Raw genomic sequence first — 17735 nt, forward strand, 5'->3', positions numbered from 1 at the left:
AAGACAAAGTTTGACGAGAATCGGCTAGTTGTCTGGAACCAGAGTCCAGATGCATGCACACTCATTTTACAATGCATTTTAGCCACAGCCACAGCCCAGAACGCGTGACAGCAAAGATAGTCAGAAAGATGGCAGATGTGACACATTGCTCAAATTGCCAACAGCCTTTTGAAAAAAGGCCCAAAAGGGTACAATCAGTGGAAACGTTTAACATGCACTAGCCCAGAACCTCTACATTAGTTTTACCAGCAGTATCACCAAATGATGCCAGTGCGCATGCGTCTGGACTCTGGTTCCAGAGAACTAGCCGATCAAAGTGCAGAAATAAGGTGAGCTTAATGCCCGACACAGATTTCCAAAATAATTTTGGCTAGGGCATGGGAGGACTCTTTCATTAGTGAAGTCTTGAGACGACCACGGTCGAACGAGTCTGAGGGCTGCTTTTAATGAACTACAACAACTGCAATTCGTTACAGCTGATGCAGTGCATAGTTGGATCGTTGGATCTGTGTCGATATGAACTGAATAGAGAGGCAAAGTTTGAAAAGTAGCCTAGTGATGGACTTCAGTCATAATCAAATGAGAGTGTAATAGTTTGCTGTTATGTTAAGTTAGCTGATAGCCTCTAATTTATATGGTATGGGCTTGTTAAATGAAATGTCAGTTGCGGCCTATATATAGCCTACTTTAGTTACACACATGACTGGAAGAAACATCACTGTTACATCAGACTAATAAAGTTAAGTGGACAAGGTGGGCAAGCACCAAGGGAACAAGTCTGTGAGACAGAAGGTGGGAGAGAGACCCTTTGCTTGTACTTTCTGTTTAGCATGGCATTTGACATGTGGCATTTAAAATATTCCAAACATTTCATTCATGATTTCTACAGTAGTATTTTGAGGGGGGGAGGGTACTTTAGCACCAATTGTACTGTGAATGTTGGATGCTTTTGCTTTGTAGATGATGGCCAACAAAAGAGTGCTGCTAGTGCTAGTAGGGAGTAGGGACGCACGATATATCGGCAATCATATCGGTATCGACCGATGTTAGTCATTCTTTAACATATCGGCATCGGTCCGATGTTACAATGTTAATAATGATTATCGTATTGACCAAAATTTTCACTTTGACAATGCGGTAAATCTATGATTCATGGGATTTTCCAAATGTTTTGGAAATAAAGAAAATTTAAGAAATGCATTACTTTTTCAAATTCACACTGTTTACATGTGTTTTTCAGTTTGTACAAAATTTGATTATCATAGAAATGTGTTTTTATACAGATCATATCGACATCTGTAAATATCCGCTATCGGCCATAACAGCAATGTTAATATCGGTTATCGGCCAAAATGTTGATATCAGTGCATCCCTAAATTAAAGTCATTGCAATGGATTTTTAAGGCAGGAGCAATATCATGGTTTTTGCCTCAGAATTACAAATCATGCCATAATCCGGCTTAGCCTAGGTTAAGCTCTCCCTGCATGCACGTAGCAACTAGCGTTTCAGAACTGAAGATCGCTAAACAGTTGTGTTAAACTCAGCAGCCAAGAGTCCGATTAAGCGGGGTAAGGCAGGCTATGGCAGGTTTGAGGGTCAGACTAGAGCTCGGGGTGGAGAGAAAATGTGGTGTGGGATTTGGGCTGGGAGCAAGGCAGGCAGAGTGGGTCGTGCCTCCCTCCTCGAATCACCGTACATCTGCATTAGATTTGTTGTTGACTGCCAGTCAGCGTTTCCTGAGGGCCAGGCAGAGGAAGTCTCTGTTAACTTAAGTCGCCATGGAGGATTGTAGGAGCCCAAACACACAGTCTTCAGATGAGGAATGTCACACTAAAACAGCTCTCCAAACAACATTTCCACTATTTCAAATCTCTGAAAATGCCAAGGAAGCTCCAACTCATGTTTGTATTGAAAACTCAGTGTGGCTGAAACAATAATGTGATAGATCATGATAGATGTCCCTACATTCACTTTCCTCACCACCAACACCCCTGGTCGTTCATTATCGGTGGCAGAGTCCAAACAAAGTGATGTCATCATGTCCTAATCCCTGTGAGGTGTTACTCAGCAACATTTAAAATCCAATCACTCAGTGACCTTTTCCTTTCATCTCCCTCCTCCCAGGTATGGCAGGGTGGGGCTGGAGCTCTGAGGAGGCTTCAGAGGACCCGTGCCTGACCCACTGAGAGGGCTACTTTGCCTGAGCAGAATGACTCAGCAGGAGGGGGGACCCCCATACAGCAAGTGAAGAGACTGAGGATGGGTGCCAATGGATCCAGCTATCCACACTCATGTTCCCCTCGTATCGGGGGAAATGCACAGGCGCAGCAGACTTTTATAGGTACGTCTCTTTATACTGTGGCTTAAGTGACTTTTATAGGTATGTCTCTTTATACTGTGGCTTAAGTGACTTTTATAGGTATGTCTCTTTATACTGTGGCTTAAGTGACTTTTATAGGTATGTCTCTTTATACTGTGGCTTAAGTGACTTTTATAGGTATGTCTCTTTATACTGTGGCTTAAGTGACTTTTATAGGTACATCTCTTTATACTGTGGCTTAAGTGACTTTTATAGGTATGTCTCTTTATACTGTGGCTTAAGTGACTTTTATAGGTACGTCTCTTTATACTGTGGCTTAAGTGACTTTTATAGGTACATCTCTTTATACTGTGGCTTAAGTGACTTTTATAGGTATGTCTCTTTATACTGTGGCTTAAGTGACTTTTATAGGTATGTCTCTTTATACTGTGGCTTAAGTGACTTTTATAGGTATGTCTCTTTATACTGTGGCTTAAGTGACTTTTATAGGTATGTCTCTTTATACTGTGGCTGAAGTGACTTTTATAGGTATGTCTCTTTATACTGTGGCTTAAGTGACTTTTATAGGTACGTCTCTTTATACTCTGGCTTAAGTTACTTTTATAGGTACGTCTCTTTATACTGTGGCTTAAGTGACTTTTATAGGTACGTCTCTTTATACTCTGGCTTAAGTTACTTTTATAGGTACGTCTCTTTATACTGTGGCTTAAGTGACTTTTATAGGTACGTCTCTTTATACTCTGGCTTAAGTGACTTTTATAGGTATGTCTCTTTATACTGTGGCTTAAGTGACTTTTATAGGTATGTCTCTTTATACTGTGGCTTAAGTGACTTTTATAGGTATGTCTCTTTATACTGTGGCTTAAGTGACTTTTATAGGTACGTCTCTTTATACTGTGGCTTAAGTGACTTTTATAGGTACGTCTCTTTATACTCTGGCTTAAGTTACTTTTATAGGTACGTCTCTTTATACTGTGGCTTAAGTGACTTTTATAGGTACGTCTCCTTATACTGTGGCTTAAGTGACTTTTATAGGTACGTCTCTTTATACTGTGGCTTAAGTGACTTTTATAGGTACATCTCTTTATACTGTGGCTTAAGTGACTTTTATAGGTACGTCTCCTTATACTGTGGCTTAAGTGACTTTTATAGGTATGTCTCTTTATACTGTGGCTTAAGTGACTTTTATAGGTACGTCTCTTTATACTGTGGCTTACGTGACTTTTATAGGTACGTCTCTTTATACTGTGGCTTAAGTGACTTTTATAGGTACGTCTCTTTATACTGTGGCTTACGTGACTTTTATAGGTACATCTCTTTAGACTGTGGCTTACGTGACTTTTATAGGTATGTCTCTTTATACTGTGGCTTACGTGACTTTTATAGGTATGTCTCTTTATACTGTGGCTTACGTGACTTTTATAGGTACATCTCTTTAGACTGTGGCTTAAGTGACTTTATTGCCGTTAGTTGCACCCTTTAAAGTCAGCTCTCATTGACGATTCTGTATTTTCAATTAGGAGTTGATCATTTTACAAGACTCACTGTCAGTCAAAATATGATTGTTTCCCCTCACGTCTGGAATGAATGTGGCGTGGGTCTACTTTGCTTGCCTGGAAGTGTTCAAGCTGTATTGCATTAGATTTTTATTTTCTCTGGCACTTCTCACTGGGAGCTGCTCAATCATGCATCCAGCTGTCTATGTTGCTAATTCCAGATTCAGACTCCATAGCATCAATCCCTCCTTTATTAGTGCTCACTGGAGGCCTCAAATGTTATTGATAGCCATTTCTGAGTGGCTGCCTGCGAAATTGTTCTCCGTTAGAGCAGCAACTTGCCCCTTGAGTCCAATTTGTCCCTGTACTACTTTTTGGCTGGACCGCAATGGCGGGGCCAGACCTATAGGCGGGGCCAGCCCTATAAACGTGTATGTCTGTCACTGGCTGACTGACTGACTGAGTGAGTGATGGAGTTACACCATTGGTCGCCTGTTCTATGGGGCATGGCACACCCTTAAGCGCTCCAGCCATATACTCGGTTTTTGACGTAGTACTGTTTATCCCCCTATAAAGGTTTCCTTCAAAGTGACTGATCACACATCATATGCAGCTGGTCAGTATCAGTAAGTAGGCCTCAGCCTCAGTAGAAGATACCTTAGTTCATTTTTCCCAAACAAGTAAAAACACAACGACAGCATTACCTCTAAATTCACGGGGTCATTTCCCTTAGCCTTGTGTGTACGCCACCTCCTGGCTAATCCCTGTAACAGCCTGCACCATCGCATGCCACCATGTTCTAATGATGTGGCATCTTTGTTTGGATGAAGGCACAGTGGGGGGCCAGCATGGCCACACTGCTACTTTCAGCAGTATCAGATTAAGCTGCTTCCATGACAACTGCTGTACACGAGGGCTAGTGGACTAGCTCCACTGACGTGTACAGCTGACACTAATGCATGAAAAAGCACTGGAGTGGTTTTCCTTGTCTCTCCCAGGTGGATATTTTGGATTATCAGGACTGACAGATTATTAACACAGAACCAGGTGTCCAAGATGTAGTGGGTTGTTGTCATTCTTATGTGCTTGGTAACTTGTGATGTCATTATACACAGGGTTCCCACAGGTCCTTGAATTCCTTGAAAGTTTGAATTTGAGAAGAAACAAAGTCGAGGCCTTGAAAGTTTTTGAAAATAGAAATGGGTCATTGAAAGTGCTTGAATTTATATACTTTCACTTTGTGCAATCGAAATTGAAGTTCCTTTGATATTTTAATAGGTTTAACATGGCACAGTTGAGAAGTGTTCACACATTCAAGCCTCTCTCTCTCTAGTTGTCTGTGAGCTTCTGTGAAGTCATGCTAGTTCATTATACACATTCTCAGTGAGTGTTGTTACAGTAATGAACCTTGATCTGTCTCAAACGATGCCGTGTTGGGTGACGTCCTTACATTTGAGAGAAGTGGGCCTGGAGTGGAACGTCCTTGAAAAGTCCTTGAATTTGAGGTTTAGGAAGGTGTAGGAACCCTGATATAACAAAGCTTTTTATTTTGTCTGCTCACTACCAGTTGGAATGAGAGCTAATTTGATGTCACAATGGTTGTTTGTCCCTGTGACCATCTTACTGGTAGATAGCTGAGCCTGTGAGTGTGACCAACAGCTAGTATAAGTCGCTAGCTCACTTGGTCGGTTGGTCAGACCTAGGGACAGTACCGAAACTTTGGGTTGGTAAAGAGCAGGAGGTCCTGGGTTCTAAACCCGAATGAGTCAACTTAGCACCAAACTGGTCGCAGCTTATCACAAATGATGTCCTTATTTTTATTTCATGGCATTGCAGCTACGATAAGATACCATGATTTGCATTCACTTGAGTTTGAGCAGTGTTGTTGTTACATTGAGAAGAGAATAGTGGACTGTAGCCTGCATGTTAGAGATGATCATGTACCTGTGTGCACTGAACAGACATTGACAGACGGGGTTTGTGTGTTGGTCACTCGCCTACCTACAGTCAGTGTTGGGGGTAACTCATTACAAAAGTAACATATTACCTGTAATATATTACTTTTAGCAGTAACTCAGTAATGTAACTTATTACCAATAGGATTTCAGTCATATTATACCAATTACTTTGTCAAGTAACACAAGTTACAAATTGAGTTACATTTGTTTTATCAAAGCATATATTTTAATAGATACAATCATTTCCTAATCAAATTGTGTGTTTTTAAACAAACACCCCCCCCCCCCACTATAGATGACAATAACAAAGGAAAATTATAACATTTAGAATTTGAGACACTTTACACTGACTTCAAGACACTTGAAATTATTTTTTGCGATGGTTCGAGCCCATGCTGTACGATATAGTGTATATTGGAGTTTTATTCATTGGTTGTAATAACTGATAACTAACGGGCGCTTTACAAGGCATATTAGGAAGCTTAATGGGTAGGGTACTACTAAATTATCAGTATCACTGGAATCCTTCTGTTTCATGGCCCACTGCTGATGTTACATTTTGGCCTGCGCCCCTCAATGCCGGGAGGTTTGACAACTGTTTCAGAGGTGGATGTGCATTTTAATGAATACCTGTTGAACAAAAGAGCCCATCTTAATTGTGTTCCTCTCCCTCTGAGGTTTGCTCTAAGCTGGAGAGTTGCTTGGCCGAGCCGGCCCAGGCCAAAGATGATTCACACTATTAGAATGATGACTATGTGGGTCACAGCGATGGATGTTCAGAGAAGGGCAGGCAGAGGATCTCTTTGGCAGAGCTTTCTCTGACGTACGAGTCCCTTCTCTCATGCCAGAGATGACTGCTATTGAGTCTAATTGATTTGGGCTCTATATGCGAAATAGACTGAAGTTCATTGAGTAGTACAAAGCAGGACAAAGTCTTTGAGCTAATTGGGCTGTGCTGATGCACCACACTGTGGTCTAAAACAAAAACAAAATTAGAATGATCTCTGATCCGTTTTCTTTCTGTTGAATTCGGTCGAAAGGCTTTGGTAGCCACTAGCCAGGTTAGGATAGTAGGTGTTTGGCCTGACTGTGCTGGCCTCACCACAGGGTGGTTGAGACAGATTGTGTTTCTAGCAGCTTGCCCTCCAGACTAAACACCAGTCAAATTGAAGTTATGTTAAGAAATTCATGTCTGGACAGGAGAAGACTTGTTTAGGAAATTGCTATGAAAAATATCATAGTTATGTAATTATGAAAACATGCTATGTATATGCTATATGGTATGTTGATGTGTATGATTGTGTATGATTGTGTATTATGTAGGATTTTTGATTTGATATCTAATGAAGCTAACCTGCATTTGTGCATGTGTGTTCATTCCAGGTACCTCGTCCTACTCTCAGCAGGGCTATGGCTGGGAGTCTAAGTTGTACAGCCTGGAGCACGGCCATGAGCGGCCCGCAGATAGGAAGAAGAAGAGCCTGGGTCTGGCCACGCTTAAGCGGAGGTTCATCAAACGGAGGAAGTCCAGCCGCTCGGCCGACCACGCCAGGCAGATGCGGGAGCTCCTGTCAGGGTGGGACGTTCGCGACGCCAATGCCCTAGTGGAGGAGTTTGAGGGCACGGCCGCCCTCAAGGAGCTGAGCTTCCAGGCCAGCCTGGCACGTGCCGAGGCGCCCAGCCTGCAGCGCAATCTGGCCACCCTCTACCAGCACAAGTACTGCACTGACGTCGACCTCATCTTCCAGGATACTTGCTTCCCGGCGCACCGGGCCATCCTGGCTGCCCGCTGCCCCTTCTTCAAGACCCTGCTGTCTTCATCCCCCGGCTATGGAGCAGAGGTCCTCATGGACATTGAGACGGCTGGCATCGATGTGCCCATGTTCTCTGCCCTACTTCACTACTTGTACACAGGGGAGTTTGGGGTGGGCGGAGCGGAGGACACCCGGCTGCAGAATGTGGACGTACTGGTGCAGCTGAGCGAGGAGTTTGGTACACCCAACTCCCTGGAGGCGGATATGAGGGGCTTGTTTGACTACATGTGTTACTATGATGCCCTGCTCAGCTTCTCCTCAGACTCCGAGATGGTGGAGAGCTGCAATGAAAGAGGGGCCGTGGCACCGGCGGGGGTCTCAGGAGTGGGGCCGGGGACCCCAGACGAGGACCTGAGGGCCCACAAAGCCGTGCTCTCCGCCCGCTCTCCTTTCTTCAGGAACCTTCTGCAGAGGCGTATCCGCACAGGGGAGGAGATGACGGAGCGCACACTGCAGACTCCCACCCGCATCGTGCTGGATGAGTCCATCATCCCACGGAAGTACGTGCAGGTCATTCTGCACTGCATGTACACAGACGCAGTGGAGCTGGGCCTGGTGCTGCGGGGCAGCCCCTCTGCTGGCAGCCTGGGGGAGGTGCAGGCCTTGGTGTCCGGGGGCCGCGGGGCCAGCACGCGCACCGAGGAGGCCATGGAACTCTACCACATAGCTCTCTTCCTGGAGTTCAGCATGCTGGCTCAAGGTAAAGGATACAGGAACATGAACACACACACACACACACACACACACACACACACACACAGCATATTATCCCTTCTCCTGCTCTCTCCTCTTTCCCCCCTCCTCTGCTCCTTCTCCTTCTCCCCAACCTTTCCACATTCCCTGCCACTTCCTGCTCTCCCCTCTCTCACATTCCCCCTGCTCTCCCTCCCCTGCACCCTCCCACCTCTCTTTCTCTGTTCTCTCCTCCCCCACATTTCCCATTTTCTCCCCACCTCCTCCCTCTCCCTGCCCTCTCCTCCCCCACATCCCCCCGCTCTCCCTCCCTCCTCCACTCTCCTGCTCTCTCCTCTTCCCCCCTTCCCCCACTACTCTAAAGCATAGTACACATTCTACTCCAAAGCATGGCACCCATTCTATCCCCTCCAATATTCCGCCACTATTTAAAGCATGGCACCCATTCTTCCCTAAAGCGAGGCACCCATAAGCTCTATATGTGAACATGTGTTTATTTGGCAAAGGGACTCACTACTAAAGGCTTGCAGCCAATTAAATTAGGCATAGTTTGGTTGCTAAGAAATCGACATATGTCCGTTTGCAAGATGTGTGTCTATATTTCTCTATCATATAATTGTTCGATGTGTTATTATTACTACTGTAATTTGTTAATGTTGTGTCAGCTAGCCCTCCTTCCCCTGTTCTCTCCATATAGTCTCCCATACTCCCCTATACTCCCATACTCTTCCATACGCTCTCTCCTCTCCCACATTTCCCATTCTCTCCCCACCTCCTCCCTCCCCCTGCTCTCTTCTCCCCCACACACACCCCCCGCTCCCCCCCCCCTTCCCCTCTCCTGCTCTCTCCTCTTGCTCCTTCCCCACCTCCTATACCCTCCAACATTTCCCATTCCCTCCCCACCCCATCACTCTCTCACATCCCCCCTGCTCTCCTCCCTTCTCCTGCTCTCTCCTCTGCTCTAACCTTCATTTCTATATTTCTCTATCAATTGTTCAAATGTTATCTTTATTCTGTATATTCTTGCTACTGTTGTGTCAGCTAGAATTAGCTAGACATATTCTCTGTGAAGCCCCATATGATGTCTACTGCATGTGTTTCAATGATACTAGGTTTCTTTTCTATACAGCCTTGAATCCTCAATGTCAGCTGTGATCATGTGGAGCCTGTATCTGTATCGTCACTCCAGGTTGTTTTTATATTGACAGTGTCAGTTTCCCTGTGACTCATTTTTCTAAATGCATTACAAGAGTCCAGATGGCCTCGCTCGCTCCCTCCATAGTGTGTTTTGTTTTCTTGCACCTGTTGTGTGCCATGCTGCCATCTCTTCAAACCAAATCTCAGCGTATGCCTGTGCAGACCAGGCTAGTGTGTAAATGATGGGTGTTAAAAACTGTGGCTGCCAGGAACAGATTGATTTAGGCAGCAGGAGAGTTTGTCCATGTCTCCATCAGCAGGCAGCTCAGCTCCTGTCAACAACACTTGCTCACTGGTGTATCTTCTCATCAGTTGATTGTCTTTTGGACTGCTGTCACTCTGGAAGTTGTAGAATGGTGCCAGTAATACACCAACACTCGTAGCCAGGATGTGAGCTGAGGAGGGAGTCACGTTGTCATTCTCACCTCCTCCAAAGTGGCATGTTTGAGCACTGCTTATTGTCTTATGCACAAAGGTCAGATTCTCTGTGTTGTAGCTGTAGCTGTGTATCGTTCACAAACATGGATATTTGGGCTCAGCTTTGGAATATGAAATAGCTGCACTTGCCTATTTCACACATACACCATGGCCCATCTGTCTACTACTCGGAGAGGTTTTATGACTTCACGCAAGGTCAGGTTGTAACATCTCTTATCGTGTCCTTTGCCCCTGCTCTTGTTTCATATAGCCACAAGCAGCATGGGCATGGATCCATACATGCTGCCAGACAGGAAGCTGTAGGGATAAACTGCCGACAGCAGACTTTAAAAACGTGACTGGCACACGATGCTGCACTCCACAGTAATGAGCATTCATAAATGCTGCAACTAGCACAGGGTGTGAATTCTGCAGAGCACCTGAAGTGACTGAAGAGCAAGGACCTGCCCAATGATGTGAAAAGCACACTACACACTGGCACCCCCCCGCCCCCCCCCCCCCCACCTCCAAAGCCCTCAGCTCACCTGTCACTCTCAGGGTCACTCAGGCAGCTTAAATACTGTCATCCCAACACACCATCACCTCCTCTTCCCCCCCCACCCTTCAGCAAGACTCCGGGGTATTTTTATCCCCTCTCCTCCCTCTCCCGCAGAGCTACCCAGCTCTTAATCAGTTCCCATGAAAGCCCAATGTGGAATGTGGTGAGATGGTTGAGGTCGACCCAGTGTCACTATCAAAGTCTCTTCTCTTTGTCTATACTGGAACTCCCTGTCATTACCCTTTTTTGGGGCTCTTTCTTACGACCCTTTTTTTTGCTGTGAAATCCTGACTTGCTGAAGTGTCAAATGAGCTCAGTGGCTGCGCTGATTTCCAAATGACAAATGAATTTGCCTGAGCTCTTCCCACTGCTGGAGATTTCAGTAGCCGTCGTGCCTGTTGAGTTATCACAGGAGGCATCAGAGAGAGGCTCATGTCAGGGCTCTCCTGCGGAGGAAGTCCTCTTATCTGCCATGCTCTCCTCCTCCTCCTCCTCCTCCTCCTCCTCGCCGTCTGAAGTCTTATTCTCCCCTTATTAAGTCCCACGATGTGTCAGATCCCTCTATTACTCCCGCTCACTCCAACACCGCCAATATTAAAAGCCTTATTACATTTTCAAGTGCACCGCAGAGAGCAATGGATGGCTAGTTGGTGTGTTTCAGTGTAGTAGCTCCTCCCCCTCCATGCACACTGACTGACCAGGGCTTTCAGTGCCCTTTCACTCGACTCACAGGAGAAAGTAGTGACTCAGCCGGCTCACACCACATTTCTTTCTCTCCGCAAAATGAGTTCCATTTGTTCCTGGACAGACCATCAACTGATCTGCTGCCTTGGGATGTGGCCTGAGACATGGCGCTCGGCTCTTCCTGTTGCTGTTTTGGCCTATCTTCTCTGTGTTTGGCCCTGTGTTGAATAAAGGCCCGGCCCTCAACTGATCACACCTTGTTTACAGGCCCTGAGTGCAGCCCGTGCTCCACCGTGTGTTCCATAAACACAGGGCTCCAAATAATAACAGCACACGTCCCCCTGTGGTGGAGTGCTGAACGGGCTGTTGCCGTTTCAGCACTCCTGTTGATATTCTTGTCAGTCGGCTAGGCTCCAGTGAATGCGGTGTACCACCCGGCGGGGCGGGGTGGAGTGTGTGTGTGTGTGTGTGTGTGGGGGGCTTTAGTATTAGATATAATGCTGATTCTAATCTCCAGCTCATAATAAAAGTGCCGCGTTTTTAAAAGAGTGACTGGTGCTGTGAATTCTAATGGGCTAATGGGGAACAGAGCCGTCTGCTTTCCTGTGTGTGTGTGTGTGTGTGTGTGTGTGTGTGTCTGCCTGCCTGCCTGCAGGAGAGAGTAGAGATCAGAGAGACAAAGGTGAAAGGATGAAGCAAGCGAGAGAATAGTGTCTAGCAGAAAGACAGCGCAGGGACAAGTAGCAGAAAGAATAGTTTCTAGAAAGACGGCGCGGGGACAAGTAGCAGAAATAATCGTCTACAAAGACAGCACAGACAGGGACAAGTAGCAGAAAGAATAGTGTCTAGAAAGACGCCGCAGGGACAAGTATCTGAAAGAATAGTGTCTAGAAAGACGGCGCAGGGACAAGTAGCAGAAAGACAGTGCAGGGACAAGTAGCAGAAAGAATAGTGTCTAGAAAGACGGCGCAGGCACAAATAGCAGAAATAATAGTCTACAAAGACAGCACAGGGACAAGTAGCAGAAATAATAGTCTACAAGCACAGGGACAAGTAGCAGAAAGAATAGTCTAGAAAGACCGCGGAGGGACAAGTAGCAGAAATAATAGTCTACAAGCACAGGGACAAGTAGCAGAAAGAATAGAGTCTAGAAAGACTGCACAGGGGCAAGTAGCAGAAAGAATAGCGTCTAGAAAGACGGCGCGGGGACAAGTAGCAGAAAGAATAGTGTCTAGAAAGATGGCGCAGGGACAAGTAGCAGAAAGACGGCGCGGGGACAAGTAGCAGAAAGAATAGTGTCTAGAAAGATGGCGCAGGGACAAGTAGCAGAAAGATGGCGCAGGGACAAGTAGCAGAAAGATGGCGCAGGGACAAGTAGCAGAAAGATGGCGCAGGGACAAGTAGCAGAAAGACGGCACAGGGACAAGTAGCAGAAAGAATAGTGTCTAGAAAGATGGCGCAGGGACAAGTAGCAGAAAGAATAGTGTCTAGAAAGACGGCACAGGGACAAGTAGCAGAAAGAATAGTGTCTAGAAAGACGGCACAGGGACAAGTAGCAGAAAGAATAGTGTCTAGAAAGATGGCGCAGGGACAAGTAGCAGAAAGAATAGTGTCTAGAAAGATGGCGCAGGGACAAGTAGCAGAAAGACGGCACAGGGACAAGTAGCAGAAAGAATAGTGTCTAGAAAGATGGCGCAGGGACAAGTAGCAGAAAGATGGCGCAGGGACAAGTAGCAGAAAGACGGCACAGGGACAAGTAGCAGAAAGAATAGTGTCTAGAAAGATGGTGCAGGGACAAGTAGCAGAAAGACGGCGCGGGGACAAGTAGCAGAAAGAATAGTGTCTAGAAAGATGGCGCAGGGACAAGTAGCAGAAAGATGGCGCAGGGACAAGTAGCAGAAAGACGGCGCGGGGACAAGTAGCAGAAAGACGGCACAGGGACAAGTAGCAGAAAGGGAGGCGCAGATGTGAGGAATCCATTCCCTCTTCCAATCTGTTTATGGGAGATTAAAAAACGGCAAAGTGCCCGGGTCCACGTTTAAACGTCATCTGTCTTCTTAATGACACAGGATTTCCACCCTGCATTTCAAACACTGTGTATGCATTTCTGTGACTTGCTCTTAAAAGTAAAGAACCCCAAAAGGGGGAGATGCATCTTAAATGTGTGCATGCGTATGTATAAGTACATGTGTATGTACATTATTGATTTGTGTGTGTGTGTGTGTCTCACAAATGTGTGCGTAGTGGTGGATAGGAAGCTTCGAATTCAAAAGCGAGAGCATTGCTGGAGTCATCGCTCTTGAGTCTGGCGTCCAATTTCCCAGAGTGCATCATGTTCAAAGTGGTGGTTTGGGGGCGGAAAGGCAGCTCAGATCTCCTCCTTTAAGATAAGAGATTCCCAGAGGAGCGCTCCTACTGGCAGCTCTCACCCGGACAGGAGCTGATGGACAGGACAGGGCCGGGCCGGGAAAACTGGCAGGCCTCTACGTCCGTTCACAGCTGCTCTGACTAGACATCAGTCAGGGCGGACAGGAAGACACACTATCTCCTTCATCCTCACTTTCCTTTGACACATTTTTGATCAGAGGCCAGACATAGAGCAACAGAGCCGTTGAAACTCTGGCTTGTTAGGGATCGACTTAGTTTGACCTAACCACGTTCATCAGATCTGTTCGTCAGATGTTGTTTTAATTCTGTCCAACATTTCTAATAGTTCCCTCTTTGCATGAGTTTTTCGAGTTGGAGTGCCAGTGTAGTCTGATTTTTTAACCTGTTTTTTGATAAAGGCTAGAGCAGCAGGTATATATTATAATTCATAAGCCTTCTGTGCTTTTTTAATGTATTTTTTATTTGTGCAGACGAGTGTATTCACATTTGTAAGGTGTGTGTGTGTGTGTCCGTGCACACTGGGACTGGGAGCTCATTTCCTCAGACTGCTGTGTTTACTTAGCATGGTGAAGGGGAGGTCGCTTGAGACTGAAACATGAAAGTATCAAAGGCATTTCTGTGGCTTGGTGTGTTCTAGAGTTAAACCACTGCCTGCTGTTCTCTCAGTGTGTTCTAGAGTTAAACCACTGCCTGCTGTTCTCTCTGTGTGTTCTAGAGTTAAACCACTGCCTGTTGTTCTCTCAGTGTGTTCTAGAGTTAAACCACTGCCTGCTGTTCTCTCAGTGTGTTCTAGAGTTAAACCACTGCCTGTTGTTCTCTCAGTGTGTTCTAGAGTTAAACCACTGCCTGCTGTTCTCTCAGTGTGTTCTAGAGTTAAACCACTGCCTGCTGTTCTCTCAGTGTGTTCTAGAGTTAAACCACTGCCTGCTGTTCTCTGTGTGTTCTAGAGTTAAACCACTGCCTGTTGTTCTCTCTGTGTGTTCTAGAGTTAAACCACTGCCTGTTGTTCTCTCAGTGTGTTCTAGAGTTAAACCACTGCCTGTTGTTCTCTCAGTGTGTTCTAGAGTTAAACCACTGCCTGCTGTTCTCTGTGTGTTCTAGAGTTAAACCACTGCCTGCTGTTCTCTCTGTGTGTTCTAGAGTTAAACCACTGCCTGCTGTTCTCTGTGTGTTCTAGAGTTAAACCACTGCCTGCTGTTCTCTCGGTGTGTTCTAGAGTTAAACCACTGCCTGCTGTTCTCTCTGTGTGTTCTAGAGTTAAACCACTGCCTGCTGTTCTCTCGGTGTGTTCTAGAGTTAAACCACTGCCTGCTGTTCTCTCGGTGTGTTCTAGAGTTAAACCACTGCCTGCTGTTCTCTCAGTGTGTTCTAGAGTTAAACCACTGCCTGCTGTTCTCTCTGTGTGTTCTAGAGTTAAACCACTGCCTGCTGTTCTCTGTGTGTTCTAGAGTTAAACCACTGCCTGCTGTTCTCTCAGTATGTTCTAGAGTTAAACCACTGCCTGCTGTTCTCTCAGTGTGTTCTAGAGTTAAACCACTGCCTGCTGTTATCTCAGTGTGTTCTAGAGTTAAACCACTGCCTGCTGTTCTCTCAGTGTGTTCTAGAGTTAAACCACTGCCTGCTGTTCTCTCAGTGTGTTCTAGAGTTAAACCACTGCCTGCTGTTCTCTCGGTGTGTTCTAGAGTTAAACCACTGCCTGCTGTTCTCTCGGTGTGTTCTAGAGTTAAACCACTGCCTACTGATGGTCTTGCAGGGCCTTCAGAACGACTCCTTGTGGTTTATTGGATTAGTTGTATCATTCAATTGTGTAGAAATTCTACACTACAATTCTAACTTTTTTTATGACATATTCCTGAGTTTAATATCATAGATTGCTTTTTTTGCACATTAACAGTTATAGGCTATGCTATAATGTCCATGCAGAGATTTAATTGAATATCCGGACAAGGCATAAGTTGTTAAATTGCCTGTCTGTCTTGTCGGCTCTCCCAGGCTGTGAGGACATTGTGGTGGAAAGCCTGTCTCTGGACTCGCTTGTCCCCATCCTGAAGTGGAGCTCCCAGCCCTACGGCTCCAAGTGGGTCCATCGGCAGGCCATGCACTTCCTCTGTGAGGAGTTCAGCCAGGTGGTCTCCTCCGACGTCCTCTACGAGCTCAGCAAGGAGCACCTACTCAACGCCATCCAGTCTGACTACCTACAGGTGAGCCAACCGGTCATCACCTTTCAAACCGTTGTCACCGTGCCCAGGAAGCGGAAGCACACCTGGAAAGCTCGCGTTTCATGGAGTTTTTGTTTGTTTTAGTAGTTGTTCTAAGTTCGATTTTCAGCTTTCTGCAATTTTAACACAAGTCAGCAGGTGCTGTACTTGTTTCCTGTGAATGCTGGGTGAAAATACACATAAATGCATAAAGACAGTGTCTGTCTCCAAGTCTCACACACACACACACACACACACACACACACACACACACACACACACACACACACACACACACACACACACACACACACACACACTAACTAACTAACTAAGTACCGTAAATTCCGGACTATAAGCCGCGGCTTTTTTCCCGTTTTTTGGCCTTTTTTGCCCCCTGCGGCTTATATAACGGTGCGGCTTATCTATGGATTTTTCCAGCAAACGGCCACTCGGGAACCTCCAAAATCTATGGATGTTGGTATGAGGCAGAACGAGAGCAAGACAGACATTATGAGAGCGAGACCCTGATTGGATGATGTTGCAAAAAATGTGCCTCGCGACCTGATTGGAGCACTGTGCCACTACTCTCTCTCAGCCACTACGGTAAAACACCCTCCCTCCTCCCTCGCTCCGGGGGGAAAAAGGCAGCGATTGAGCCTGAAAGACAGTCTGAATGAAATTGAATGTAACATTCCCAATTCTATGTATTACATTCTAAAAAACTAACAGCAACATTTTGGAAGGCTAAGCCACACAACTAGCTCGTTGTAATCTAACATCATGCTTCAAAAGATGGAGAACTGGCTGTGTTACGACGATGGCGGCGATTGAGCCTGAAAGCCATGTCTGAGACAGTAGCGAGACAGGAACAGCAACAGCAGCAGCAGCAAAGGATCATGCACAAACCCGAGACGAAAGGGACTGTCCGTCAGGGCGCGGACGACTGTGTCAGCAACTCCCTCCCGACTACCAGGAGAAAATTACAAACTTCGGCGAATTCACACAAAGAAAGATCAAGGAATATTCCATCGGACCGGAGCAGATCATAAATATGGATGAAGTGCCTTTGACGTTCGACCTGCCTCTCACTAGGACTGTTAACAAGAAAGGTGAATCGTCCATCACGTTGAGAACCACAGGTCACGAGAGAACGAATTTCACTTGTGTTCTTGGCTGCACAGCATCTGGAGTAAAGCTCCCGCCGATGGTGATTTTTAAGCATCTCACAATGTGTGATTTTGTCTGGGGATTAGTGACCTGACTTTTGTTTTGTTGAAATGTTAATAAATGGGAGCTTCCCCAAACAGCCATCTCTTTCCCGACAATCCCCTCTGTGCACGAAGCCTTACATATGGTAATTAAACATCAAAACACCCGCGGCTTATAGTCCGGTGCGGCTTATATAAGAAAAAATTAGTCACCTTTGAAGGTGCGGCTTATAGACCGGTGCGCCTTATAGTCCGGAATTTACGGTAACTAACTCAGGGTCTCCAGAGTTGAGAGAGACTGTTCCCTGGGGCAATTGCCTTCAAACCCAGAACCTAATGGTAATAGAAGCTGAGCTGCCATCTGCTCTGCCAAGCTCCTCGGGCATCAGAAGCTCCTCAGGCATCAGAAGGGATGGTTGAGGTGAAGCTCCTCGGGCATCAGAAGGGATGGTTTGTTTGTTTATTTAAATGGATCCCCATTAGCTGACGCCAAGACGCCAGCTAGTCTTCCTGGGGTCCAGGCAGCAATATACATTACATAACAGACAATCAATACACAAATAGAATACTGTATACAAATAGCATAAACTAAAATACGTGTATCATAAAAACATGCCTCACATAAAAAGAGAAAAGAAAACGATGGGTAAAAGCTAATTTAGAAACCAATAAAACAATGTGGCAAGGTATGCAAGACAGTAAATATGTACACAAATATATCTTCAGAGGAAGACACTCAAGGGTGTCTCAGAGACCACAGTCAGGCTACAGACTAAAATGTAATGTCTGTGTGAGTGTA

The 17735-nt window shown here is 45.8% G+C and overlaps 1 protein-coding gene across 1 annotated transcript in view; it reads left to right on the forward strand.

The window, feature by feature from the left end:
- Window positions 1-17735, forward strand: part of btbd7 (BTB (POZ) domain containing 7) — a 33654-nt gene that overhangs the window by 9296 nt on the left and 6623 nt on the right. Inside the window, exons 2-4 of the mRNA XM_083633621.1 lie at window positions 2126-2342; window positions 7159-8289; window positions 15520-15728. Coding sequence (XP_083489747.1) covers window positions 2261-2342; window positions 7159-8289; window positions 15520-15728 — 1422 coding nt within the window. The 5' untranslated portion in view covers window positions 2126-2260. The remainder of the gene's footprint in view (window positions 1-2125; window positions 2343-7158; window positions 8290-15519; window positions 15729-17735) is intronic.

The sequence above is a fragment of the Poromitra crassiceps genome, assembly GCF_964638095.1.
Source record: "Poromitra crassiceps genome assembly, chromosome: 3".
Taxonomy (NCBI): domain Eukaryota; kingdom Metazoa; phylum Chordata; class Actinopteri; order Beryciformes; family Melamphaidae; genus Poromitra; species Poromitra crassiceps.